The sequence below is a fragment of the Diceros bicornis genome, chromosome 30 (genome assembly GCF_020826845.1).
Source record: "Diceros bicornis minor isolate mBicDic1 chromosome 30, mDicBic1.mat.cur, whole genome shotgun sequence".
NCBI lineage: Eukaryota > Metazoa > Chordata > Mammalia > Perissodactyla > Rhinocerotidae > Diceros > Diceros bicornis.
The window spans coordinates 4,512,318-4,540,212 of NC_080769.1; the positions used below are offsets into that span (position 1 = coordinate 4,512,318).

At 57.3% G+C, this 27,895-nt stretch overlaps 1 protein-coding gene across 2 annotated transcripts; it reads right to left on the reverse strand.

Moving 5' to 3' along the window:
• Positions 1-41: 41 nt before the first annotated feature.
• On the reverse strand, positions 42-27,587 carry MAST1 (microtubule associated serine/threonine kinase 1). 2 transcript variants are annotated; one of them, XM_058525578.1, is made up of 27 exons: positions 27,549-27,587; positions 23,683-23,714; positions 21,628-21,716; positions 21,088-21,163; positions 19,104-19,182; positions 17,134-17,294; positions 16,901-16,976; positions 16,524-16,733; positions 13,961-14,062; positions 13,743-13,875; positions 13,602-13,669; positions 10,668-10,750; positions 10,370-10,578; positions 7,096-7,234; positions 6,849-6,981; positions 6,574-6,739; positions 6,372-6,473; positions 6,078-6,200; positions 5,518-5,627; positions 4,702-4,880; positions 4,379-4,626; positions 3,829-4,035; positions 3,391-3,620; positions 2,969-3,091; positions 2,724-2,860; positions 1,654-1,841; positions 42-1,566 (listed from the first exon to the last, which is right to left on the reverse strand). In XM_058525578.1, the coding sequence occupies exons 1-27, from the start codon at positions 27,585-27,587 to the stop codon at positions 308-310; spliced, it is 4,701 nt and encodes a 1,566-aa protein (XP_058381561.1). In that variant the 3' UTR covers positions 42-307. The 2 variants fall into 2 exon arrangements, with proteins under 2 accessions (XP_058381561.1, XP_058381560.1); XM_058525577.1 differs by lacking the exons at positions 23,683-23,714; positions 27,549-27,587 and adding an exon at positions 23,354-23,482.
• Positions 27,588-27,895: the final 308 nt, after the last annotated feature.

Consider the following 27,895-nt stretch of genomic DNA (forward strand, 5'->3'; position numbering starts at 1 on the left):
CTGTTAACTTTTCCTCCAGAATAGCACTGCAGCTGCTGTGGGTCTGGGGATAGCTGGCACATCAGTGAGACCCAAAGTGGGACCACAAAGAAGGGTCCACCCAAGTCTCACTTCCCTGTCTAGGGCAGCCAGGGCTGAAGTTCCGCCCTCAGCAAGCACACAGGCAGAGGGTGGGAACTTGATGTCTGGCCTGGCCAGGGGAGGAGGGGTGAGCCCCAGAAAGCTCACGCAGCACGGCCGGACTTTATTTATATGTGTACATATGTATACAGGCGGCTGTACAGCACAGGGCCAGCGGCCCCCTCGGCTATGGGCCCGGGGGGGTGGGGCAGGGCACCCCTTTTTTGGTCAGGCCTGCTGGGGGCACAGGTTCAGCAGGGCACCGGGAGGCCAGCCCCACCTCGGGCTTGGTGGCCGGGACGAGGAGGGAAGCGGGTGGGGCTGCGGGCCCTGTGCTGCTCGGTGCACTCTTCAACGGGACTGGGCAAAGGGTCTGGGGGTCCGGGGAAAGCTTGGGGGAGGCGGGCTTGGAGCGAAGCCCGCTCAGCGTGGTCCGCTCCTCCACCACCTCCAGCACCCAGCGCTCCCGGCCCCGGGGGGCTTCAGGTGCCAGAGGGACCAAGGGCATAGATTCCTGCAACCCCTTGGAGTCCGTGCCTGGAGGCTGGGGGGCCTCGGCCTTGGGCCCGGGCCGCAAGGGCTCTACGACAATGGGCACCGGGGGCGTGCCTGCCTCGCCCGAGCTGCTGCGCCGGCCCGTCTCGTGTTCCTGCACTGGGCTCAGCGCCGCCTTGGCCACGGCCCTGGCCGCCCCGCTCACGCCGTCCTCCGTCTGCACGCTCTGGTGTCGCGTGCCGCTGGCGTCCCTCTCCAGGGTCCGGCCCCCGGGGATCGACGCGCGGGGCGGGGTGCAGGCCTCGGCGCCGCCGGGGGACTCCTTCTCCTTACTCGACGCTGGCGGCCTGGGGGCGCCCTCAGGCAGCAGCGGGTCCGCGCCCAGGCTCAGGGGCGACTCCTGGCGGCCCAGGCGGCGGACGGCGACCTGCCGGGGCGCTCCAGGCCCCTCCACGGGGGGCGTCTCGCCGTCCGACTCGGCGAGGCTGTGCAGCGCCAGCTCGCCGTGGAAGTCCTTGCGGAAATCCGGGTGGCCCACCTCGAGGCTGTGTTTGCGCAGCGCGCCCTTCTTGTCGGCGCCCAGCGAGGCCCCCAGCTTCTCGGCCGACTGCACGCGTTTGAGGAGCGGCGAGCGCGGGGGCTCGGCACTCTTGGGGCGCGGGCGCACCACCGGCGGCGACGAGTGCAGCTTGGCCGGGAAGCTCTGCGTCGTGTGCGAGCTGCCCACGGTGTGGCCCGGCAGCGGCGGCGGCGAGGCCTGCGTCGGGGACGGCGTGTGCGCCAGCGGCGACAGCGGGATGTTGCCGGCCGACTTGCAGCGCGCAGAGCGGTACTGGCGGTGCAGCTTCGGCGACAGGCCGTGCAGCGTGCTGGGCCGGATGTGGTGCGACGCCGACGACGCCGGCGAGTTGGGTGTGCTCGACGCCGGCGAGCTGCTCTGGGACGAAGCGCCTGCGGGCGAGCGGGCGAGAGAGGGTGAGGCGCGCGGCAGGCAGAGCCAGAGCCCCGCCCCCGGCCGTGCGCAGGCGCGGAGCCTACCTAGGTAGGCGGAGTCAGGTGTCGAACGGTAGCTGTGAGTGGGTGAGCGCGCCGGCAGCCCGTGCGTTGGCGAGCCCGGGAGGCTGTCGCTGGACGACAGCGAGCGGTTCAGCGACGACAGCGAGCGGCTAGTGTGCAGCAGGTTCGACTGCTTCGTGATCTTGCGGAAGAGGGAGCTGCGCTTCTTGCTGGGAGACAAGGAAGGAGCCACCTACCCTTGACCTGACTCCAGAACTCCCGGCTCCTCCCACTTCAGGGCCGCACCACAGCCTCTGGGACCGCCCACCCCGTCTGGCCCCGCCCTCTGCAGGTGGGCCCCACCCACCTTTCCTGGCCCACCCATCAAAGCGGAAAGAACTCCCCTTAGTTCCGCTTGGCTCCTCCCACCTCAGGCCCTACCCATTCCATTCTTTTCTGGCCACTCCCAGTCCAAGCTAAAAACACCCGGCAAAACAGAACCAATCTTTCCTGGCCACGCCCACAGGTCCAGCCCCGCCCTCTCCAGCTAAACCCACCTATCAGGGAAGGAAGAAATTCACTTGACCCAGCTATCTGGCTGCTCTCACTCAAATCCCTGCTCCCTGTCCACGACAAACTCACCAATAGAAACAGAACACTCTCCCGGCCCCACCCGCCTCTCCTAGCTCCTCCTACCTGTAAGTAACGAAATGATTTCAATTGGCCCAGTCTTGTCTCGCATGCTCATTCCAGATAGAAATCCCTTCTCCTAGCCTCTCCCAGTCGTCTAAATACGGACATCCAACAAGGCAGGATCATCTCCTGGACGGCGCCCTCACTAGTCCACATCTGCTGGCCCTGCCCACCTGGCCAAGACGCTCCCACAATGCTTTTCTCCCGGCCTACGAGCCTGGCGCCGCTTCCTTTCCAGGCACTTCCCACTTTCCCAGCCTCTCCTTCTGTTCTCTTGTTTTTGCCCTTCACTCGGTGCACCTCCCTTCTGTCCTCACCTGTGATCCTCCCACCGTATCCCCGCCCACTGTCCAAAAAAACCACGCGTGTTCCAAGGCCTGCTGTTTATAGCCCCGCCCACTGCATTTGGTCCCACCCACCTCTCCTGGCCCTCCTTGGCAGAGGGCCGCTTGTTCCTCCGAGCCATTTTGGCTTTGTAGCTGCTGCGTCGTGCGGGTCCGATGCGGATGGAGGTATTTTCGAAGGGCGTTGTGGTCACTGCTACCTTGTTGCCACTCTGGGGGAAGAAGGAGGGGAAATGCTCTGCTGGAGGCTGCTCAGGCAGCTTCAGCTCCCCAGGCTCTCCCCCATCCTCCCCCCAGGGCGCTCCCTCCCGTTCACTCACCTTAAGGATCAGCTCGACGACCTCAGGATGCACCATGCCATGCACAGGCTCCCCGTTCACGTGGGTGATGAGGTCCCCAGCACAGAGCCCCGCCTCCTGGGCTGGGCCCCCCTCCTCCACGTGCTGGGGACAGGGCAGCCCACAGGGTTAACAGGATTGGTAACAAGGAAAGCTCTCTAAGCTTATGTGCCACTTAGCTCTGCGTGCACGGTAATGCTCCTAACACCTTATGAAATAGTAATTATTCTCCCCATTTTACAAATGAAGAAACAGGCTCAGAGAGGCAAGTGACGGCGCCAGTCACAGTGCAGTCTCATCCAGCCTGCCTCGTTCCAGAGTTTGAGCTGTCCCTTATCCCTAGGGGGCCTTTTCTCCCCCCCACTCCCCACCCTGGGACCCAGACCCCACCCATGAGTGCTCACCCAGACAATGTGCTGGACGCTGTAGACATCAGTGTCACCCATGTAGACGCGGATGGCACGCAGTGTGAAGCCGTACTTCTTGCCCGAGCGTTGGATGGTGATGGGGGAGCGGAGCCCACTGACAGCCGGCGAGTAGTCCCGGCTGGGTGAGGAGTCCCGCGAGGACGGGTTAGAGGAGAGAGATCGTGGAGACATGGGGCTGGCCAGGGGTGAGCCTCCATGGGGGTCCACTGCAGACACAGAAATGTGGTCAGAGTCAGGGCGACAAGACACAGCTCTCCCTGTACCTGCCCCCCCCCACGTCAAACAAAGTCCCAGGGTTCTCACTGGTTCATCCCGGAGCCAATCACATCCCACGGCCAAAATATAGTGTTTTCATTGGCCTATCCTGGCACAAACGGGGGCAGCCCTCCCCTGCCAGGTGGGGCCCAGCGTCACCTGCAGGAATCATGACAGACAAGGCAGTGGCAGACGCTGACTTGATGACTTTGCCCCCGGTTCGAGAAGGTCTCTTCTCTACCGCAGGGTCCCCTGTCAGCTGCTGGTGCCGCGCCCGGCGCAGAACCAGGTCATTAGTGGCCCTAGGGCCTGATGTGTCCCCATCCTTCGAGGGTGGGCAGAGGTCGCCTGGGCGTGAGCGGTCAGCTGCAACAGAGCAGGTCTGTTAGGGGTCAGTCCAAGGCCACGGACTTCTTGCATGCTGTTCCCTCTGCCTGGAATGCTTTTGCCACTTCTCTCCCTTGCTGGAATGTGAATTTCATGAGAGCAGGTAATATGTGCATCCAGCACCGCTCCCAGTACAGAGAAGGGCTCAGATATATTTGTTGACTGACTGAGCATGGAATATGGGGTGTTCCTCACGTTGATGAGAATCCCAGGTTGGGGTGTAAAGAGTACATGAGATCTTGCATAAACAGTACCAGGCTCATTGAATGCTCAGTATATGGCCACAAGGGAATTGGGGAAGGCGGCAGGAGGGGGCACTCACTGGCCTCGGGGTCCCCGGCGCTGGGGGTGCCATCCCCTTGAGCTGCCTCTTTGGGGGCCCGTGCATCCAGCGAGCCTGCGGGGTCGGAGCTGGGCCGGGGAGGCCTGCGCAGCCGGGCCTCATCCTCGTCCTCTTGGGGAGCGCTGAAGCGGCTGGGCTCCAGCAGCGCCGAGAAACGGCGGCGCGCGCCCAACGGGGGACTGGCCTCCCCCTCCAGGAAGGTGGCCTCCGACGCGGAGAAGCGCTTACTGTGCAAAGAGGGCGTGGTCGGAGGAGACACGCCCCTTGGCCCCGCCCCCAAGCCCAGACCTGCCCCTGCTCACATCTCCGGGGAGCCCCCTCTCCAGGTCTTCTCGCGCAGGGTCAGGCCGCCCAGGCCCTCCCGCTTGCCGGCCACCTTCTCCTCTGGGCCCTTGGCGCTCGGCTCCCGCTTGCTGGCCCCCGCTGCCGCCACGGGGGTCTTAGGCTCGTGCTGCGACAGCTGCTCCATACTGCTGTACACCTGCAAGGGCGGGTGGGTGGTGGTGGGAGGCAAGCCCAGCCCCCCAGCCCCGCCTTCGCTCCCGAACCAATCGGCTTCCCGCTACTGGACACCCCCCCCCCCCAAACCACGCTCCTCCCTCCCAAGGCCGGGCCCCGCCCAATTCTGGGCCGTCCCCCAGCCAGCTACAATTTTTCAGCTCAGGCGCCACCCCACAAAGTTAGGCCCTGCCCCGCCCATGCCCTGAAGAATCTGCTCTCCTTCTGGCCCCACCTTCCCAGGCCTCACCCAATTATGTGCACCCTCGCCCAGGCTGGGCCCTGCACCCCTAAACGCTGCTCCTCAAAGTGAGACCTTGCCCCGGCCCGGCTGCTCATCCTATCCATCCCAAGTCCTGACCCCGCCCCGTCTAGACCTAGCCCCGCCCCACTGTGGGTCCTCATTTCCACGACTGTCCAGGTTCCCGTTAGATTCCGCTTAATGCCAAAGGCCTGTCCCAGGCCCCTCGTGCTGCCTCCTCCCAGGCCCCAGCACTCCCAGACCCCATCCCTCAGCCTGAGACCTTGGGCCTGGGACCCCGCTCCCGCAGCCTTCTCTGCACCGCCCCACCCAGGCCCCGCCCCCGCCTCGCCCCGCCCCTCGCCCCGCCTCGGCCCACCTTGCTGAAGCGCGGGGAGCAGGAGGAGAACTGGCGGATCTCCACCGGCTCCTCCTCCGTCGTGTCATCCTCGTCATAGGAGTTCACGTGGTGATACCTGTCTGAGCGGGCTGGGGACGGGGGCACGGCCCTCTCCTCAGATCACACCCCCGCGGGAGCCACGCCCCGGCCCCACTCTGGGGTCTGATTCAGGCCCCGCCCCCAGGCTGGGTCCCCGCCCCACTGTCAGAGGCTCCGCTGGCCCCGCCTCCGGAGAGGACGCACCCCCAGACCCCACCGAGCGCGCTCTCCACCCAGCTCTGCCTCAGGCCAGCCCACGCCCGGCCTCGTTCTGGGTTCTAGCCGCCCCCTAGCCCAGGCCCTGCCCAACTTTAGGTCTGTCCAGGCCCCACCAGGCCCCACCCACACCCCAACCTCGTTTCTTACCCTGTTCTCAGGCTGAGCCCCGCCCCCAGGCCAGGCCACGACCCCCCACCGCCTCAGCCCTGTCCTCGGTCTGGGAGGCTGGTCTGCCCTGCTGAGTCCCCTCTCACCGGAGCTCGCCCCCTGTCCCCGCTCACTGTCGAAGTAGCTGGTGTCGTCCTCGGACTCCAGGTGGGGGATGAACTCGGCCTTCTGCCTCAGCAGCCCTGTCCAGTCCAGGTCTCGAAAGAAACTGTGCTGCTTCACCTCAAAAGCGCCGCCTGGGGGGAAGGCGTGGGGGTGCGGGGAGGGCATTCCGGCGACAGCTGATGGCCGGCCCCGCAGCCCAGCGACTCACCCCTGTCTTCCCCCCCAGGGCCACAGCTCTCAGAGCCCCGCTCCCTGACGACAGGCCCCCAGTCCTCAACTTCCCTGCACAGCAGACCCCTTACCTGCCCCGAGCCGGACCAGAGGGTTGGTCTGCAGGAGGCTGGAGATCAGGAGCTGGGCGTCCGAGGGCAGGGCCTCCTCCCCCTCGGGCCACAGGATGTCGTCTGCAGAGCGAGGCGGGGCTGGGGGTCGCTTTTGGAGTCCACGGGGCCCTGGGCCAGCCCGTGTCCCCATGCCCCGCCTGCCCCTCGCGGAGGCACGCACCACTGATGACCTGTCCGAACAGCTCTTCGGGCGTGTCTCCGAAGAAGGGCACGCAGCCCACCAGGAACTCGTAGAGAATGATGCCCATGGCCCACCAGTCCACCGGCTTGCCATAGCCCTGGCGCAGGATGACCTCCGGCGCGATGTACTCTGGGGTCCCACACACCTGGGGGCAGGCCGTCAGCCCGCGCCCTGGCCGCAGGAGGGCCTCGGCAGGAGCCGCGCCCCCCACCAGGCCCGGGGCCCCGCGGTGACCCCCACGCCCGCACACACACCTGTTTGTCCAGGAACTCCCGGGCGTCCTTCTCAATGTGGCCTTCGTACAGGTTGGTGGTGAGGCTCATGAGCCCCATCTTGGAGAGGCCGAAGTCCGTGAGTTTGATGTGCCCCATGGAGGTGATGAGGAGGCTGCGGACACGAGCGGGGGTCTCAGAGGCGAGGTCCGTCCGCTTCACTCCTGGCCCTTCCCTGCCGCGGCCTCCCGAGGGGCGAGCCGGAGTGAGGGGCAAGGTCACGGCTCACTTGTCAGGCTTTAGGTCGCGGTGCACGATGCCATAGTTGTGCAGATATTCGAGCGCCAGCACCGTCTCCGCGAAGTACATGCGGGCCATCTCCACAGGCAGCGCCCCAATGTTCTTCAGTAGGGTGGCGCAGTCCCCCCCTGGGGTGAAGGAGTAGGCCCACGTGAAGAGGGAGGCACCCCCAGCCCAGACGGACGCAGCACCAAGTCCTCACGTGGCCCCTACTTTACAGCTAAGGAAAACTGAGGCTCAGAGAGGAACCTCTGTCTCCCCAGGTCACATGGGGAGTGCCCTCTACTGGGCTTCTCTTGTCCCCTTTGCCATCCTCCAAAGTCGGATGGTCTGAGACTCAGAGCGAGGCTGGGTCATGCAGAGAGTTGATGGTGGAGGTGAGATTTGGTCAGGACCAAAGCCTGCCTGCTTACCAACGGAGTCTGGGAGCATGGCCCTTGATCCCTTGGAGTCTAAATCTTGAGGGTTTGGGGCCTTAAAATGTAGATTCCTGGCCCCCAGCGGGTTTACTGTAAGCACCACTCATATTTTAGTCTCCCCCAATATCCGTTCCTCCTTTTTCTTACAGGGACCAGATATCCTCCAGTCAGCCCTCAAACATTTCCCTCTATTTTCACAAAAACTGCTAAACTCATACGATGTAAACTGGGATCTGCTGAATGGCAACCTTGCTATATGAGGGCCTGTCTAGAGGGAATTCCACACACAGGACAGCAGAGCTGAGAGATGAAGAGATTCTTGATGACATGATTTGAGCACCTAGATACAGCCATTCCTGAAGGTGACATTGATTTTTTTATCACATGTCAATACGTGATAAACTTCTTCTTTCTTTCTTTCCTTTTTTTTTTTCCCTTGAGCCAGATTTAGCTGGGTGTCAGAAACCGACAAATCAGACGCTCTGAGGGTGGGGCCCAGGAATCTGCATTTGGCTACAACCCCAGGTAATCCTGACACACATTTATGCTGACAACCAAGCTAAACTGACTTTCAAATGAGACTTTGTGGCTGGGCCACACTCAGGAGGCCCCAAGCATACACACCTACTGTGTGCTCCACCCGCCAAAGAGATCCCAATTCTGCCCACTTCTCTCCTCCTCCGCCTGCGCTGGGACTTGTGCAGTTGCCTCCATCTTGGCTTTCCTGTGTCTGCCCTCCTCACAGCAACTAAACAGACATTCTTAAAATAGGTCAGACCATGTCAACCCTGCTAAAAACCCTCTAGCAGCTTCCTGCGGCACTCAAATGAAGTCCAGTGCCACCGTGGGCTCTGCAATGCCCTGCGTCTCGGCCCCATCACCACTCCATCCCCGTCTCCCCCTGCTCTCCCTCTTGCTCGTTCACTCGGCTCCAGCTCCACTGGCTTCCTCGCTGCTCCTCCAAATCCAGACACCTTCTTACCTAGGAGACTTTGGGCTTGGGACTCCCTCTTCCCGGTCAGAGGACCCTGTCCACCCACGTCCCCACGGCCTCCTTGAGCCTTGTGGTCTTCGTTGCGATCCTTACAATATGAAATGACCTTGTCTCCTGTGGCTTGTATTTCTTGTTTATTGACTCTCTACACAGACCAGAATATAACCTCCACGAGGGAGGGGTGTGTCTGTCTGGGCCCTCACTGTGCCACCAGAGCCCAGCACCGCATGTGGCATGAGGGAGATGAGGGGACATCTGCTGAGTGACCGGATGGTTGACTAAGACTTGGGGACAGCACAGCTGTAGCCATAGGGTCTTGTATGTGTCCTAATAACCACAGTACATGTGTGTGTTTGGGCAATGGATGGATTAATATCTGGGTAAATAGAAGCATGAATGGAAGGATAAACAAATGAAAAATATATACATCGGTGATTAGATGGATGGATGGATAACAAATGGATGGATAAACTGATGGATGAATTGTGGATGAATGGATGGAGACAGCTAGCTAGCTAGATAAGATGGATGCTGGAATGGAGGTTTGGATGAATGAATAAAAATAAGGATAGTGGATGGATGGATGATGGATTAATAAATAGATAAACAGGGCCGGCCCCGTGGCTTAGCAGTTAAGTGTGTGCGCTCTGCTGCTGGCGGCCCGGGTTCAGATCCCAGGCGCGCACCAACGCGCTGCTTCTCCGGCCATGCTGAGGCCACGTCCCACATACAGCAACTAGAAGGATGTGCAACTATGACATACAACTATCTCCTGGGGCTGTGGGCAAAAAAAGGAGGAGGATTGGCAATAGATGTTAGCTCAGAGCCGGTCTTCCTCAGCAAAAAGAGGAGGATTAGCACAGATGTTAGCTCAGGGCTGATCTTCCTCACAAAGATAAATAAATAAATAAATAGATAGATAGATAGATAAACAGATAATGGTGGATTGATGGATGGTGAGTAGGTGGGTGAATAAATAAATGGATGAATGAATGACTACATATAGAAAAAGATGGATGGATGAAACATAGATGTACAACACAAAGAATGAACGCCAATATAAACTATGGACTTTAGTTACTAATAATGTATCAATGCTAGTTCATCAGTTATAACAAATGGACAACACTAACACAAGAAGTAAATAACAGGGGAAACTGGCAGGAGGGGGTGTGTGGGGACTCAACGTACTTTCTAGTCAATTTTTCTGTAAACCTAAAATTGCTCTAAAAAATGAAGTCTATTAATTTAAAAAAATAGATGCAAAACGGATAAACAGATATATGGATGGACAAATAGATATATAATCAAATGGATGGATGGTTGGATGGAGAGATGGTGCATGGATGTATGGATGGAATGACAGATGGACTAGCAAATGGATAGATGGAAGGACGGACGGATGGATGGAGAATGGACGGATGGATGGAGAATGGGTGGATGGATGGAGAATGGGCGGATGGATGGACGGATGGATGGAGGATGGGCGGATGGATGGAGAATGGGCGGATGGATGGAGAATGGGCAGATGGATGGAGAATGGATGGAGAATGGGCGGGTGGATGGAGAATGGGCGGGTGGATGGAGAATGGGTAGATGGATGGAGAATGGGTGGATGGATGGATAACTGGATGGATGTATCTATATTGAATGAAATGAAGACAGATAGACCAATAGATGGATGGACAGAGATAAACAGATGCAATGGATGGTCGATGACTGCATAGATAAATAGGTGGAGACACACACAGGTGGAGAGTCAATATGGTGACTGGGGCTCAGGCAGGCCACTCAGCAACCCTGACCAGCGTGCACCCCCCAACTTCCCTGCAGCCTCGCAGGCACCAGACCTTCCACATACTCCATGACCATGCAGAGGTGGCGCCGGGTCTCGAAGGAGCAGAACATGCCGACCACAAAGGGGTTCTCGGCGAAGGTGAGGATGTCGCGCTCCACGAAGGCCTGCTGGATCTGGTTGCGCAGGATCAGGTTCTGCTTGTTGATCTTCTTCATGGCGAAGCGCTGCCGGGTCTCCCGGTGCCGCACCAGGTAGACAGCGCTGCAGGGGGAGAGAGCGAGGACCGGCCGTCACCTCCGAGACACCCGGCCTCCGCCACCCTCCCCCCGCCAGAGCCCCGGGTGGCTCACCCGTAGGCACCATTGCTTATGAGTTTGATGGTCTCAAAGTCATTCTCTCCAGGTGGTTTCTTAGCCTTGGTGGTGCTGCGGCCCTGCAGGAGGAAGACGGAGACCACCACCATCATCGTCATAAGATTGGGGTTATTGTTATTCCATTTCACACGTGGGGAAACTGAGGCACGGGGGGGCCCTTCATCCAAGTGCCACAGTGAGGGAGTAACAAAGTCAAGACTGGAACCCCAAACTGTCTTACTCTGAAGCCATATTCCTAACTTCTTTCCATGAGGAAAAAAGCCTACACAATGGATAATCACCCTAATATATAAAGAGCTCCCAGAAATCAATAACGAAAAGCCTACCAATTGAAGAGAAAAAATAGGCAAGATATGTGAACTAGAATTAGAGCTCTTAACCATATGAAAAGATGCTAAACTTCACATATAATGACAGAGGGACACATTAAAACTATCCCCAGATTCCATTTTTCACCTAGCAGATTGGTAAAAAAAAATCCAAAAGCCTGACTCTGTAGGCAAAGTAAAAAGGTACTTTTTTAAAAAAATTTTATTTATTTATTTTTTCCCCCAAAGCCTCAGTAGATAGTTGTATGTCATAGCTGCACATTCTTCTAGTTGCTGTATGTGGGACGCGGCTTCAGCATGGCCGGAGAAGCGGTGTGTCGGTGCACGCCCGGGATCCAAACCCGGGCCACCAGCAGCAGAGCGCACACACTTAACCACTAAACCACGGGGCCGGCCCCAGTAAAAAGGTACTTTTATACTTTTCTGTTGGGAGTGTAAATTGGTTCGACCCCCATGGAAGGTACTTTGGTGTATATCAGAATTACAAATGCATGTTCCCTTTGATCCAGGAATTTCACTTTTGAATTAATGCTACAGATATGTTTGCACATGTGAAAAATGACATATGTAGTATTTTCCTCATTGCAAGACTGGGAACAATTTATATGTTCATCTATAGGAAATTGGTGAAATAAAGACATGAGGGGCATCTGTATAAAGGAATATTGTGACACTGTTAAAAAGAATGAGGAATCTCTCAGCACATCGATTCAGAAAGTTCTCCAAAGTATTTTATTAAGTGGGAAAAAGAGCAAGGAACAATATGTACCATAAGCTTTTGTGTAGAAAAAGTGGCAAAATAGAGCTATCTAATCATATTTGGCAGGTGCTTGGCAGCACATATACTAATAATATTTTGGGGATATAGGGTGATGGGGGATAAGAGTAGGTATAAGTTTTTCACTGTATACCTTTTTTGAAAATTATTTTTATTTTTCTTAGGGACAAAGAGATTTATTACATAAATATTACATAAAAAGACCTATGATATATTATATAAAAGACCTATTATATACAAAGACCTATATAAAAATATTGAACTTGTATGCTCCTAAGAATGTAGCCTAAAAATATCTGACACAAAAATTGACAGAATTACAGGGAGAAATTGCTCAAAACAAGGATTTAACACATATCTCTCAGAAACTATTAGATCAATCGGGCCAAAAAAGAAAAAGAAAGAAAAAGAATAGGGAGATGGAAGATTTGAATCACTCAATTAACAAGTTTGATTGAATGGAGTTACGTAGAATCCTATAAGCAACAATTGAAGATAAATACCTTTTTAGAGTTTTAGACTTTTGAGTGATGTCACTCCATTACCTATTCAAAAAATTAGACAAACGGCACGGATAGTGAGATTCTTTTCAATATACAGTATATATAAAGGAAAGATGTGTGTGTATATGTGTGTTAACTCATAGACACAATTTAAACAGAAGTTACAAACTCAAATGCCTTCAGGGGCCAGGCAGGCCAGATGGGGGCCAGGGGTGACTGGGGAGCAGGTTCCCCATATCTTAGGGGAGCCCCAACTCAGTGCCAGCTGGTTCCACCACAGTGTTGTCAGAACCTCTGATTTTTCAAAAGGAGGCCCAAACCAAGATTTTGAGGCAAAATCTTCTGATTTCTACATTTTGCTTCAAATTTTTGAAAAACACTAGGCAGTTCAGAGAAAATGTACGTGTGGCTGTTATGGCAGGCTGTCTCCATTAGACACGGACCATCTGCCAACGTGTGGTTGGCCTGGGGGTGGGATTATGGCAATTTTCACTATGCTGAGCCGTTAACACAGAGAGATGCTCAACCCATTGAAAACCCCATGTGGGGTTCCTCAATAAATTAAACAAAGAATTACCATATGACCCAGCAATTTCACTCCTATATATATATACACCAAAGAACTAAAACAGTTGTTCAAACCAATACTTGTACACAAATGTTCACAGCAGCACTCTTCACACAATTGCCAGAAGATGGAAACAACCTAAATGTCCATCAGTTGATGATGGATAAGCAAATATGGTCCATCCAGATAGTGGCGTATTATTCAGCCATAAAAAGGAATGAAGCTCTGATTCAGGCTACGACATGAATGAATTTTGAAAACATTATGCCAGACACAGAAGGCCAAAGGGTGAATGTCAATTTATATGAAATATCTAGAAATTTATGTGAAATATAAATTTATATAAAATTTATATGAAATCTCCAAAATAGGCAAACCCATAGAGACAGAAAGCAGATGGGTGGTTGCCAGGGGCTGAGCAACGGCGGAATGGGGAGTGAATGCTTAATGGGTACAGGGTTTCCTTTTGGGGTGTACAACATTGTAAATGTACTAAATACCACTGAATTATTCATTTTAAAATGGTTACAGTGGTATATTTTATGCTTTGTGTATTTTACTATGAAAAGAGAAAAGGTCATGGAGGAAGAGCTATTGTTAACCCATTTTACAGATGGGGAAACTGAGGCTCAGACCAAGAGATCCACCCAGCCTGAGGGCAGGGAGCAGGGGGTGAGCCATGGCCTGCCCAGCGGGCACCAGAGTGCAGACCACTGGGCGACCCGGCCTTACCTCCGAGAGGTCGTCCTGCTCCGGCGTGTTGGAGCCACCGCTGTCCTGCTCCTCTAGGTGCACGACTTCTGGGGAGGGGCAGAGAGTGAGCGGGGGCGGGGCCCGGGGGTCGCCCGCAGCCCCGTGCCCACCCGCCGGCACCTGGAAAGGGGTCCCGGGTGAGCCCCAGCTGGCGAATGATGTAGCGGGGGATGTCGGTCTTCACCAGGTGGCCCTCCTTGGCGTGGCCCTCGGCCGCCTCCAGCAGGTGGTAGAACTCCTCGGGGTTGAATTCCTGAGGCAGGGCAGGGAGGGGCTCGCCGCGGGCTCCGGGGCCCCACAGCCCCCCGCCAGCCGCCGGCCGCGCCCAGCCCCCTCACCAGGCACTCGAGCAGCCGCGCGGGGCGCGAGATGATAATGAGCAGCTTCTTCACCAGCTGAGTCACGAAGGCCACCTCCAGGCTCTCGGAGCGCTCATAGGCCTGGCGGGGGCGGGTATGGGGGCGCAGTGGGGGTGCGGCTCACAGGCGCCCTGCCACAGCCAGGCCCCTCTCCCAACCCCACTGGGTACCAACCACTGCTGTTATCCCATTTTACAGGTGAGAAAACCGAGGCCCAGGCCACACGGTAAAATAATGATGGTTATTATTTTAGCAAACACAGTCCTAAAACCTTCACTCAATTTGTCTTCAAAACAGGCTGAGTTAGAATCCCTCTGCCTGGCCTGAGTTAGAATCCCTCTGCCTGCTCTTGCCTCGGATCCCTGAGTGGCTCCCTACTTCTCCCCCTTCAGGCTTCTGCTCAGTTGTCACCTCCTCATGGAGGCCTGCCCTGACCCCTCACCTCAGTCTAAAACCGCACCCCATCTCCTGGCAGCACCCTCAAACACCATCACTCTATTTCCCTTTTTTCTATCACATGAATCTCCTTGGAACACGCCACGTATTAATTTATCCATCATGTCTCTCAGGGCCGAGATGAAGAGGAGGCAACAAGGCACTCGCCTGGGGCATCAAAAACCTCAGTCATCAAGATAACGAATATTTTAATGCAATATTTGAAAAAATCGAAATTCATGCAAAAAGTCCACAATTAGCAAAATAACAAAATTTAAATAAAGCCAGGATTCCACAAGGCTGTGCCAAGCCAGATTGGAACTTGAAGCAAAGGGCCATCTAGACATGTTTTTTAAATGGTTAATGGTTTTAATGAAAATATTATTATTGATGAGTTTGTTTCCATTAAAACCAGGAAAGCAAAAGTATAATAAATTCTGGCTTAATTATAAAGTATTTAAACTTAAAACAATGTTAAGTTTTAATTTTATTTATTTTTCCACCAAAGCCCCAGTAGATAGTTGTATGTCAGCTGCACATCCTTCTAGTTGCTGTATGTGGGACGCGGCCTCAGCATGGCTGGAGAAGCGGTGCGTCGGTGCACACCCGGGATCCAAACCCGGGCCGCCAGCAGCAGAGCACACGCACCCAACCGCTAAGCCACGGGGCCGGCCCAATGTTAAGTTTTAATACACCTGCTTTTCCATTTTGTCAATAAGTACTTTAATGGTCTGAGGGGAAAAAATGCATCACTTGCCTTATCCTAGTCCCAGCTCTGTTTTATTTTATTTCCAGATAACAATTTTGGAATTTTATTTGTTTGTTTTATTTCCAGCTGATTCTCCAGCTTCTAGGCCAGTTCTGGGCCCAGAATAGGTGCTTAATAAATATTTGTGGAATTAATGAATGAGCTCATCCCCTTTTTACAGCAAAAGGGCTGAGGCACAGAGAGGTTAAGTGACTTGGCGAAGGCTGCATAGCAAGTAGGTAATGAGCCGGATGTGAATCTAGGCCGTTTGGAGTCTGTGCTCTTAACTCCTACAGACCTAGTGGCAGAGTCCAGACTCAAACCAGATCTGATGCCAAAGCCGTAATGACACCAACGTACTGCCCTCTGGGTCTGGGCAGAGGGCCTGGAGCCCAGAGCCCCGTATTCTGGCCTGTAGGCCCTTTTCCAACCTCATCTTCAAGACAGTACAGTCACTTGGCTTCTGTGCTCCTGGAATTTCCCAGACTGCCTTGTCACCTCAGGGCCTGTGCATGTGCTGTTCACTCTGCTCAGGACACATTTTCTCACAGCTGCCACCTCCTCATTATTCTCGTCCCAATTTCAATGTCACCTCTTCCAGGGAGGCCTCCTGGACCTTGCAAGGGAAGCCCTGACACTCCATCCCGTTGTCCTGTACTTTTGCTTCACTGCCCTGAGCATCAGCTGAAATCATCAAATTCCTTGATTTGTCTGTTTCCACGTTTCCGACCCATCTCCCACGCTAGAATATCAGCCCCACGAGGGGCAGGAATATTCCTCTGGTTTGTTCACTGCTGTGTTCCTAGTGCCCTAGCACACAGTTGGTGTCCACTAAATGGTATCCATGATCATTGACTTGAATGGGAGCATTACCTCGTTTACTTTCATTTATTAATTCAGTCATCCATCCATTTGACCAACATTTATTGAGCACCTACTGTATGCTGGACACTGAACAAACAGACAACCTCATCACCCACTTGTGGCGCTGACGCTTGAGTAAGTGGGACAAGAAATAAGACAAGCAAAAACACACATGATGGATGGTGCCAAGTGCTAAGGAGAAAACTACAGAGAGAGTGGGTGGTGAGAGCCAGCAGAGGTTGAGGTTTTCAACAGGCGGTCTAGGAGACCACCTGAGATGAGACTGGAGTAAAGAGCTGCAGGAGCTGAGGGGGGTTCAGTTCCTGCCTCCCCCGGTACACCTAGAGCAGACCGAGTCCTCACCCACCTCTGAATCCCAGCTGCACTCCTGCGCCCGGCGCGCGGGAGGCGCCCCCTGCCGGGACGCGGGTGAAGGGAGGCACGGCCAGGCTGGGGGCGCGGAGCCTGGGAGGGCCGGCCTCCCCGCGCACTCACGTCCTGCAGCAGCTTCTCCAGGTTCTCCTGCAGCTCGTAGAAGTAGACGGTGGTGATGAGGCCGTCGCGGGACTTGGTCAGGCAGTCCCGGGCCAGCTCGATGATCTGGTGGTGGATGAAGCTGAGCACGCCGTCGGCCAGCGGCAGCACGCTGTCCGGCTCGTAGGCGCGGGCGAAGTCGCGCAGCTTGTCCTCCATCTGCGCGGTGGCCTGCGGGAGGGAGCGAGATGGGGCGGGGGTGTCGGCGCGGGGCCGCCCCCGAGGCTGCGGCCGCCGGGAACCTGCGCTGCGCGCGCCGGCCACCAGGGGGCGCGCGGAGCTCAGGCGAGCGAGGGCTCCGGCCGCCCGGCCTCCCCGCGGCCCCGCGCCCGCCTCACCTTGGGGAACCTCTCCTTGTAGACGTGGTTCATCATCACGATCTCGTTGTCGTAGGAGGAGGGGGAGCGCCCGGGGCTGCGGGGAGAGAAGCCCATCCTGTCCAGCCCCCTGCCTCCGGAGCTGCAGACAGGTGTCCTCATCCAGCACGTTGCAAGCCTTTTACTCGCGGGGGCAGGGGTCTCGCAGTGCACAAGCCCCCAGCCGCCAGCTTGGAGGGGGGATGCCCGCCCACCTGAGGCTCCGCGAGCGGGGCCGCACGGCCGGGGAGCGGCGGCCGCCATCCTCGTCCGTGATGCTCTCGGTGCTCCCGAAGTGTTTGGAGAGGAAGTGGAGCTCGTCCACGGTGGGCTGGTAGGGCAGCTGGTGCAGGCGCTCCTGGGAGGAGCAGGAAGACTGGGGGAAGGGGCGGGGCCGGGGTCAGAGCCACCGCGGGCCCCCCACAGCTCGGGACCCTGGGCTGGGACTCCGGGGGCTGACGGGCCAAGGGCAGGGCCCGGATCAGGACCCGACTTAGGATCCTGGGATCCCAGGGCTCAAGTTGGGACTCCTGGAGAGACAGGAGACAGGGACAGACACAGATGTGGCCAGACGGAGCCTGTTAAAATCTGAGTCGAGTCACTGCCCTCCTCTGTTCAGAACTCTCCATGGCTCCCATCTTACTCAGGGTGACCGCCAAAGTCCTGCAGGATCTGGCCCTGTCTCCCTGCCATCACCTCCTCCCACTCTCCCCCTCACTTGCTCTGCTCCAGCTGCACAGGCCTCCTTGAGAGTCCTTGAATGAGCCAGGCACGCTCCTGCCTCAGGGCCTTTGCACTGACCATTCCCTCTGCCTGGAGCACATCTACAGTGAATCACTCCTTCTTCAAGTCTCTGTTTAAAGGTCACCCCTCAGGGAGGCCTCTGAACACACACCTATCACTCCCCATCCCTGCCCTATCTCATTTCTTCTTGCTGTATTTATCTCCTGACTTACTATATCTTTATTGCTTATTTGTTATTGCTGTCTGCTCCTTGAGGGCAGGGACCTAGCTCTGCTTGGTCCCTGGTCGGGGCCTGGCACGTGGTCGGGGCAAACACAGACCCACAGATAACAGTGGAGAAACACAAGGACATCCACTTGATTCTGCAGGCAGAATGATCTTTTTAAACATCACATCACTCATTCCCTGTTTAAAACTCCCCATCCCATCAGTATCTATTAAAATAATTTTTTTCAATGCACAGAATCTATGACCTATGGAATCACAATTTCAAATAGTTCCGACTGAAATTTTAATACAATTTAATATAAAGCAAAAAAGCCTTTCCATGGCTTCCCACTGTATTTAGAATAAAATCCACCTCCTGTCCTGGCTAACAAGCTCCAGCATGATCAGGATCGCTGCGTGCCTCACATCCGTCCCTCCACTTCCAACTCAGAGCTCCAGCCACACAAGGCTATTTTGAACTCTCCAAATGCAACAAGATCGCTGTTGCCTCTGGGAGTTTGCACATGCTGTTCCCCCTTCCTAGAACACCCTTCCCTCCCTTCTTCCACCTGCCAAACTCCTGCTGATCGTTTGTCTTGGCTTCAACGACACCTCTTCCAGGAAGCCTTCTTTGACTCTACCCCCGGCTTAGTCAGGTGCCTTCCCTCTGCTGTCACCTCGCCTCATGCTACCCCCATCACATCCGACCACCTCGTGTTGTAAATGCCTTCTTACTGGTGTGTCTCCCCCCATGAGGGCTTCGTGAGTCCCTGGACCCTGCCCAGCTCGTTGAGCCTGCCCACCACATGACGGTCACTGGATAAATGTCTGCTGAACATCACACCAATGGATGGATGAGCGAAGCAGAGACACGGGTGGAAAAGCGACAGATGGACAGGGAGACTTTGGGTATCACAGTGGCTGGGAAATTGGGCTCTGGGTGAAGGGGTGGCCTGGCTCTGGCCAGCTGCAACACTTGGGCAACAGGCTTAACACATGAGCCTGAGTGTCATTATCTGTAAAATAAACTGGCGATGAGTAGGATCCCCAAGAGGATCCATCGAGGGTGGAGAACAGGGCTTTGGAGGGACCTGCAATCGCTCACAGGTGGACGGTGACACTCTCGGAAGGCAGGAGTAACCCACGCGCTTATTAGGACAGCCCAGCTGCTGGCCTGGGCCTCTGGGTGAGGGCCCCTGCAGCTCCGACCCAGCCGCCCGCCTGCCCCACTCACCGAGACGGTGGAGCTGGGTGTGTTGGTGCCATAGCCAGACGAAGGGAGCGAGGCCAAAGACCAGCGGCGTCCGTCCGCCCTGGAACCCAGCCGAGGTGCTCAGAGGCCGCCAGGCCCCACCCATCCCCCCACTCCTCCAGGGGTAAGAGAAGCCACCGCCCACAGCCGGGACAGGGGCTGGGGGAATACATCTGTGCTCTGAGACTCCTGAAGGCCCTCAGGGTCAGGGAGGTTATGAGGTCTTCAGTCTTCTCTGCTCCTCCCATGATCCTCCTCTCCTGACATCCTCACACCAACAAGCCCCCAGGGTGGATCCCAAGGAGTACCAGAAAAGCCCACTCAAGGAAGTCATCCCAGGGGACCCTAAAAGTCTACCCCTAGAGGGCCCCCTGAGAAAGCTCTCAGAGAAGAACGGCCCCTCCCTCAAAACACACACACTGACACACGATCCCACGTCGGTGCACTCACGTTCACACACACAATCACTCTCACGGCCATGCCCACTAGTGTTAGTGTGACTAGTGTGGTCGAGTTCACACACATTCACCATCCCATACGTGGACCCAAATATCACACTTTCCCACCCTAACACAATCACACCTGCCAAACCAGACATACACTTACACGTAGACACACACACTTACAGAGACCCAGGACCCACACTCTGACACACAGACACACTTCCTCACACCCACTCTACATTTTCATGTTCACACACCGAAGACACCCTCATGCCCTCAGTCACCCATTCACTCTCAGACAGCCACACACTGACACTCCCACGCAGACGACACACTCACGTGGAGACACACGTGGAGGGGCATGCTCCCTCATGTATTCACGCGTATTGACAACCCTACAGGCACACACTCACACATGTTCACACCCGAACGCTGATGCACACCCCCATGGGCACCTGTGTAGGCTCGGGCTGCCTCACATATTCACAATCTCACCAACTCACACACACACACATCCACATCGGAGCACAGCCTGCACACTCACATGGACACACACTCCCACGCATGGGACTCCTCCCTCGTTCCTCTCTTCAGGCCGGGCCCCAGCTCAGCCCACTCGCCTCCCAGCCCACCCTCCGTGCAGGCGACCCCATCAGGCCCAATCTTGGAGCCCTCTTCTGGCTCCCTATTGCCCTCAGCTGAATTCCACGGAGGAGGGGACCTTCCCCTACTCTCCCAAGGGAGCAGGCCTCTGTCCCCACAGTCCCCTGTGACTCCCACACCACAGCCTTCACCAACCTTTGCAGGGATCCGGGTCTGGCCTGCCACCCCAACTCAACTCCAAGGATAGAGATGGGGTATCATTCACCCATATGCCCAGCGCCCAGAACACAGCAGGTGTTCAGACGTTTTTAGTATGAATAAAGTTGAAAGAAAAAGAGGCCCGCGGCAACCCCTGGTGACTCCCAGAAGTTTCTGCAAAAAACATTTGAGGAATCTCTCTGCCTCCTCCAATTTCGCCAAAGGCCCCCAGAAAATTCGTTTAGGGACACTCCAGAAACTCGCAGAGACCTCCGGAGGGAAATCTGAGATTCCTCCTCTTGACTCTCGAGAGAGAGCCCTAGGCGCCCTCCCCCACGTGGGGAACCAAGAGTCCCTCGATGGGCACCGTGCAGTCTGCGCTTGCGCGCCTCATCTCCGCTCCCCTGTCCTGTTGCTATGGAAACGGCTGGTCGGGAGTGCGAGGCAGGGGAGACTAAGACCCTGGGACCAGAGCGCACGCGCTTTCGCTCCGCGGCAAAGGAAGCCCTGCCCCTTTCCTGATTCCGGGTAGCTGGTTGTCCCCGCCTTCTTATAGGCCCTGTCCCTAAGGCTGGGCGCTTGCGCCCGCTGGGACGTTGGGGCACTCTGCGGGTCCCGCAGGCCCTGGCTCAGGTGCAATTAGGAAAGGAACAGATGGCGGCCCAGACAGAGGGTGGGGAGGGTCCGGCCAGGGTTCTGGGGCCCTGGGGAGAGGGACTCACCTTCGGGAGGAGGCAAACGAGAAGTGGGCAGGGGTGTTGGGGGAGAAGTTGCGGGGGCTGTCCAGGGGACTGCTACCTGTGGCGGAAAGAGGGGGATCTTTAGGCCTGGGGTGGGAGGCAATCCCATCAGACCTCCTGACCCCCAAAGCGGGTTGCAAACAGCAGTCCTACCCCTCTTTAGTCTAGTCCCACTCAAATTAGTTGGCCACACCCCCTTAGCTGTGGCCCCTAGTTTCTCAGCTGTTTTGGTTGTTGAGTCAGCCCACCCCCCTTCCAGGCCTTCATCTGGGATGGCCCCGCCCCTCAGGTATGGCTCCTCCTTTCTGCCCCATCCTGGGCCTCTGCCTGCCAATGCCAGCCCTCTGCGGGCTGACCACGCCCACACAAGGATTGGCCCCGCCCTCGTCCAATCCGGGCCCTCCTGTCTCCAGATTCGGCCCTCCCCCCACCTGTGGCATGTACACACCGCTTGCCCGTGGCCACGTCCCCCGCCTGTGGCCACGCCTCCTCTAGTCCGGTCCACACCCACCCCTGTCTCACCCAGGTGTCCCGGCAGTGGGGAGTGGGGTCGCGGCAGCGTGGGCGAAGTACTGGTCAGGATGAGGCTTTTCCGGTTACTGGTGCGGCAGCTGCGGGGAAGACGAGGCGGGGGCCGAGCTGGGCCGCAGCCCAGTGAGTCTGTGGGCCCACCAGCCTCCCTCCCATCTCAGATCCCCGCATGTCTCCCATCCGTGTGTGCCTGGAGGTGCCCCCGGAGGACCGCTCAGAGGAGGAGGCGATGGAGTCCTCAGTAGGACTGTGTATGGGAGGGGATGTGCGTGTGACGTGTGTGTGAGACTACCAGTGTGTGTGGATCATGTGTGACCATGTGGGGCACACTGTCAGTCATGAAGTGATAGACATGCTGTCTATATGACACCATGGGAGACACTGAGTGTGTGTCTTGGGTCTGCGTCTGACACTCGCTGTGTGTATCCACACACCTAGTGTGACATCATGTGTGACAGTCCTTGGGTTCCTCTTATGTGACACAACCTGTGCCTTTGTGTGTCTATGTGACACAGTGTGTAGTGCCACTTGCCCATGACGAGATGTGCCACTGTGTGCGCTAACATGTGCATGATGCATGATTTCTTTATACATGTCTGCGTCTTAGTGCGGCATTCTGCATCGGTGCAAGACCCTGTCTTGGCGTCTGTGTGTGACATTCACCATGTGTGTCCACGAGTGGCATCCACTGTGTGTGAATTTAACACCTTGTGACACTAGGCATGTCTGAGCATGCAACCATGTGTGACATTCCCTGGATGAGTCTTGTGTGTGATAACGTGTGACATTGTGTGTCTCTCCATCTCTGCAAGAATTCCTGTGTCTGCTTATTCTGGCATCTGTGTGACACAGCATGTGCCATGCTTAGATGATATTGTGTTGTGACACTGCTTGGGTGCATGGATGTCATTGCCACACGTGTCTGTGTGCCTCTCGATGGCATAACTGTGTGTGTGGGTCAGCATGCATGTGCCATCTTACTGCTGTGCACCACATTACCTGTGGGTTTACGCGTCTGTGTGGGACGCTGGGTGCCCCCGCGTCTGTGCACGCCTCTGACCTATGGCTGCTGCATGTCTGGGTGTGCGTGGCGCCTCCCGGGTGTATCTGGGCCACTAGGGCTGGTGTGTGTGTATGTGTGTGTGACATCATGTCCTGTGTGACGCTGTGTGTCACTATTTTCCGTATGAGGCTGTGTTCTCCGGGGGGGGGGAGGGAGTCTGTGCTATGATAAAAGCCCCCCCTTTCTTTCTGCCCTTCAGGATCCCAGCTTCCGAGGACGGAGCCCCCAGCCCCTCCATTTCCCTCACCCCCCGCCGCAGTGACTGAGCATATTAGCGCGGCCGGAGCACGCGGCATGGGGGTGGGGGGAGGCCAGGCTGCGGCTATTGTTCTGAGGGTGCCAAGCCCCCCACCCTCCCCTTCTTCCCCTACCCCCACCAGGCTGCGGAGCCCGCAGCACTAGCAGACAAAGGCGCCGCAACCCCCCACCCTGCGCAGCCCCCTCCCCCCGCGGCGGTCCTTTCCAGCCTGCAGTCCCCCCAGCCTCGGCCCACACCGCCCCCCGTTCAGCCCCATCCCTGGCAGGAAGGCGCAGCGCGGGCACCTCTGGCGCAGCTGGACCGGGTGCAGCATCCCGGGCCCCGCCCTGTGGCAGCGCCGCAGGGGCGGTTTTTGGGGGAGGGCCGGGTCAGGGTCTGAGGGATCGGGGGTCTACCTCTTGGTGCGGCGGAACATACTGCCGCCAGGGAAGGAGGGCATCGAGAAATTGGAAAGCGCGGTCCAGAGAGAGTCAGACATGACCCGGCGGCGGCGACATGGTGGCAGGTGCGGCAGCGGCGGCGGCGCGGGGAGCGAGCGCGCGGGGCGGAGGCTGGAGCCGCAGCGGGCAGGGGAGGGCGGGGGAGGGAGGGCCGTGCGGCCGCCGCCCACCGGGAGGGGGCGCTGCTGTGCACCGGCGCCTGGCCCCGCCCGCGCGCGCGCCTGCGCCCCCACCCGGGCCGGAGAGGGGGCGGTCAGCCGCGCGCATCTCGCCTCAAGGCTCACCTGCTGCTTTTCCGCGGCAGGGGCAAATCCTTCTGGAAGGCAAAGGGGCAAAAGGATAGAGGTCAGCGTGGACCAGCAGCTGCTACCCGCAAGCCCTGTCAGCCCCTGGAGGTGCAGAAGTGGGGTGTGACAGGCCCCTCATCAGCATTGTCACCTGCACTCTTGGCCATGCGCCGAGGACCGGGCTCCTTGGGGGAGAGGATACCAGGGTGATTCCTCTCCCGACCCCAGAGACCAGCACAGGGCCCCGTATAGGACTCCTGAGTTGGTGTCTCAATGTGTGTCTGTGCAAATGAACAAAGAGTTTTTGCTTGAAAAACATTTCTTGAGCACCTACTGTATGCCAGGCCCTGTGCTAAGCACTGGGGATGCAGCAGTGAATGAGACAAATAAAAACTCCTGCCTTTGGGGGACTAGCATTTAGAGGACAGAAGCAGACAATAAATAATATGAGTGTAGACGTGAAGGAGAAAATTTTAGACAGTAATAAACGTCATGAATAAAATTAAGCAAGGTGATGTGATGGAAAATGGATAGGAGGGGGACATGATGGTCAGAGAGGGCTGCTCTGGGGAGGTGACTTTTAAGATGGTTGCTGAAAAATAAGAGCCAGCGGGCTGCCCTGGCAGCGTAGTGGTTAAGGTCTTGCACTCCGCTTCGGCAGCCTGGGGTTCACAGGCCCAGATCCCGGGCGCAGACCTACACACCGCTCATCAAGCCATGCTGTGGCAGTGCCCTGCATACAAAATAGAGGAAGATTGGCACAGAGATTAGCTCAGGGCCAATCTTCCTCATCAAAAAAATAAATAAGAGCCAGCCATGGGAAGATCTTTGGGGAGAGCATTTCAGGTAGAGGAAACTGCAAAGGGCTGGAGGCAGGAATGAACTTGGCATGCTCAGGCATGCAAGGTTGAATGAATGAATGAATGAATGACTCCTCCATACCCCAACAGTTCTACTCCACTCCCAGCCAGGTTCACAGAGTTGGGGGGAGGGGTAGTTAGGGTGACTCAAAACTGAGATTTGAAATGGGAATCAGGTGGCAGCTGGGTGATCTTTTTCCATAATGGCATTGATAATAATTGATAGGTATTAACTTTGTGTCCACATCAGAAGCAGGTCATGTTCTGTTTTTCAAGCACACAGGAAGTCACTACAGGGACCAGAAATTACAGAGGTCTAACCCTTTTCCAAGAGCAACAGGGAAAGGGGGCGCCACCTTCCAGCCCGTTCTGTGTCCACAGGCTGAGGTAGGTAGGGCTGCAGGGGGGAAGATTTGGGTGAGGGTTTCAAAAGCCCTTTTGTGGGGACTCCAGCCAGGGGAAAATGAGGAATATTCTAGATCCCTTCTATGACTGCTGAAAGCAGAAAGCGCTGGATCCAAATCTCAGCTTTGCCTCTTATAACCTTGGAAAACGCTTCCAACAGTCCCTGCCTCCTAGAGGATTCTGTGAGATGATGCAGGTGCCTAGCAACTTAGCATGGTGCCTAGTACATAGTAAGTGCTCAATAAATATTGGGGCACAGGAACAGGAGTTATTATGATTATGGATGGACATGCTGCATGACAGAGGGTGGGCCAGAGGGACCTCTTACTCCCATGTCCAGAGGTTAGACATATGGTCGGGGTCAAAGGGCACACTGTCCAGATAGGCAGCCCTGCCCTCCCAAGCCAGGGGTGACCGGAAATCCATACCAGGATTTCCCCCTGTCTTTGCAGGATCAGCTTGAATGAGCCTCAGCTTGGACCAGCCGGCAGGGCTGCGCGACCGCAATGGCCCAAGCGAAATAAAGACCTGGAGTTTCCGGCCAAGGAGCCTGGGACTCCAGACCCGGGTACACTGGGCCTTCGAGGGTGAGCCCCTGGGAGACCTTTAAGCTCCACCGGGCGAAGTCCTCGAACCTAGTTCCATCTGCAGCGCCCCTAAACATTCTAGGGTTGAAGAAAGGAGCAATACTGGAGCGGTAGAGGATTTGGATCTTTGGCGTCAGTGTAAACAGACGCCACCTCCATCCCCAGCTGCAGAGCCGCTCTGCCCATCGGATTCTGCTCCCCCCGCCCCCCCGGGATTAATGGACAGCGCTGCGGCCAGGGCATTCGAACTCGGGATGCTGTCCCACATGTGCGATCTCAACTGCACACAAGGAACCCTCGGGCGCTCCGCGATTGTGGGACACCTCCTAAGGGGTTGCACCTGTGCATGAGGGTGTATCCAGGTAGCGAAGTGGTTAACCCCGCCACCAGGGAAGAGGTAGAGGCAGGACGCCGGCGGGGTTAGCCCGGCCAGGAGGACGCCTGGGGCAGGAAGGATGGGTGGGTGAGGGGGAGGGTCCTGGGCTAGGGGCGGGGTCTGGCGCGGAAGACAGAAGTCCCGCGTGGCGCTGAGCCAATGGGAGTCGGCGCCGGCCCGGAGGGCGGGGACACACCCCATGCAGGCCCCGCCCCCTTCCCGGGGACCCGACGGCGCGGACCCAATCTGACTGCTTCCGTACTCGCCCTGGCTTTGCTGCAGCTCCCTCCCTTTTCTCAGAACCCCTTCTCCTAACCTAGCCCTGGGATGGAGAGGGAAGCCAGGGAAAACCTGAAGAGCCCAAGGCCCCTGATGGGGCTATCTGGGCTCTGTTTGAAAGCAAATTAGTTTTCCAACCCAGGTCTGGCTCCAGCATCATCCAGACGCCTGGAAAGTCCTTCCTGCCGTCTGACTCCGATTTTTCCTGCTGCACTGACAGATCAGCCCCCCTTAGTCTCCATCTTCAAAGATGTTGAATTAGACGGGACCCTGAGTTCGGGCTGGAATCCTACCCTTCTTTTCCCAAGCTTCAGGCTAGGAATGTAGCTTGAGTCTGGGCCCACGCTAGGCTTTATCTAAACTCCTCCAGATTACCTAGCGAGGGGCTAGGCTCCAAAGAGGCTCAGAAGGACGAGACCCCAGGCTGGCCTCGGGGTGAAGTTTTGATCAGTTTCCCCTCTGGGGTCACTTTGGGGGCAACACCAAACCCTCGTATTAATCCTTAGAAGCGCACGCCGAAGACAGAAGAGGGCCCTTCTCAGCTTCAGAATCCCCACCTATCTCGGAGGTGGGAGTTCCTGACGCCAGGATTTGTCCCGCCTTCCCCACACTCCAAAACAATCCTCACTATCCCACTCCGTGCAGTGGACCCATGCCTCCCGCGCCTGCGCAGCCTGGAGACCAGCATCTTCTAAGGCTGCAAGGAGCTAAAAATCGCTCCCGCCCACCCACAAGCTGGGCTGGACTTGAGGATCGCGCGCGGGGTTGGGGGGGGGTGTTGTAGTGGAGGGGGGTGGAAAGAAGAGTGAGGAAGGAGGCTGCCCAGGTGTCTGTCCAATTAGAGCAGTGGAAGGAATCCTGGTGTCCAGGCAGGTGCATGCAGGTCGCAGGGGGTCCCCACGCCTCGGAAAGGGGCTCCTGGGGTGGTGAGGGGCCAGGCTGCCGCACAAACATGTTTACGGCGGCTGCTGGCGCCGCAGCCCCGAGGGGCGCGAGCCCTGGGGCAATAACTTTGCTCTGCGCCCCCTCGCCCCCAGTCTGGCGGGGCGCCAGGGCGATGACTTCGGCCCCAGCCCCCTCCCCCTCCGGTGGGCCAGGAGCCCCTCAGGCTATCCTCGAGGGGGAGGGCTAGGCTGCACCCCCTCTGCCAGCTCCCTGGATGCCCGGGCGGCGCCTGAGGGGCGGGGTCCCCAGCGCGGCGGGACGCGCGGCCACCGCGTTCCCCGCGGGTAGCGTCCCGAGGCCAACGGAGGGGGCGCCGGACCGACCCTGGCTCAAGTTCTCCCGCCCCCTGCTGGGCTCCGCCCCAGGGCGCCGACCCCTTCTTCTCCACCCAGGGCCGGGGCCGCCGCCTACCTGCAGCCTCCGGCGGCGGATCAGGCCCGAATCGTCCATGGCGACGGCGGCGGTGGCGGCGGCTTCGGCCCCAGGGCGGGAGGAGGGAGGCGGCGGCGGCGGCGGCGGCGGCGGGAGGAGGGAGGAGGGAGGGAGTGAGAAGCCGCGGGGACCGCGGCGGCGGCGGCGGCTGCCGCGGCGGCGGCTGGGGGGGCGGGGGGGCTGGCGGGGGCGGAGCGAAATGGGGCGGGCCCGGCGCCGTCACTGCGTCTGGGCGCCCGAGCCCGGCCTTGGCCAAGAATGCCCGCGCTGGCGGGGAGGGGGCAGTCGAGGGGAGGAGCCTCCAGATGCCCCCGAGGGAGCCAAGC

Excerpts from the sequence above, each read along its gene's own strand:
- MAST1 (XM_058525577.1), bottom strand. The coding sequence starts at position 23,436 with ATGTCTGACTCTCTCTGGACCGCGCTTTCCAATTTCTCGATGCCCTCC. Across the intron at positions 19,183-21,087 it reads TCGTTTGCCTCCTCCCGAAG|GGCGGACGGACGCCGCTGGT; the intron begins GTGAGTCCCTCT and ends GCTGGGTTCCAG. Across the intron at positions 14,063-16,523 it reads TGGAGAAGCTGCTGCAGGAC|GCCTATGAGCGCTCCGAGAG; the intron begins GTGAGTGCGCGG and ends CGCCCCCGCCAG.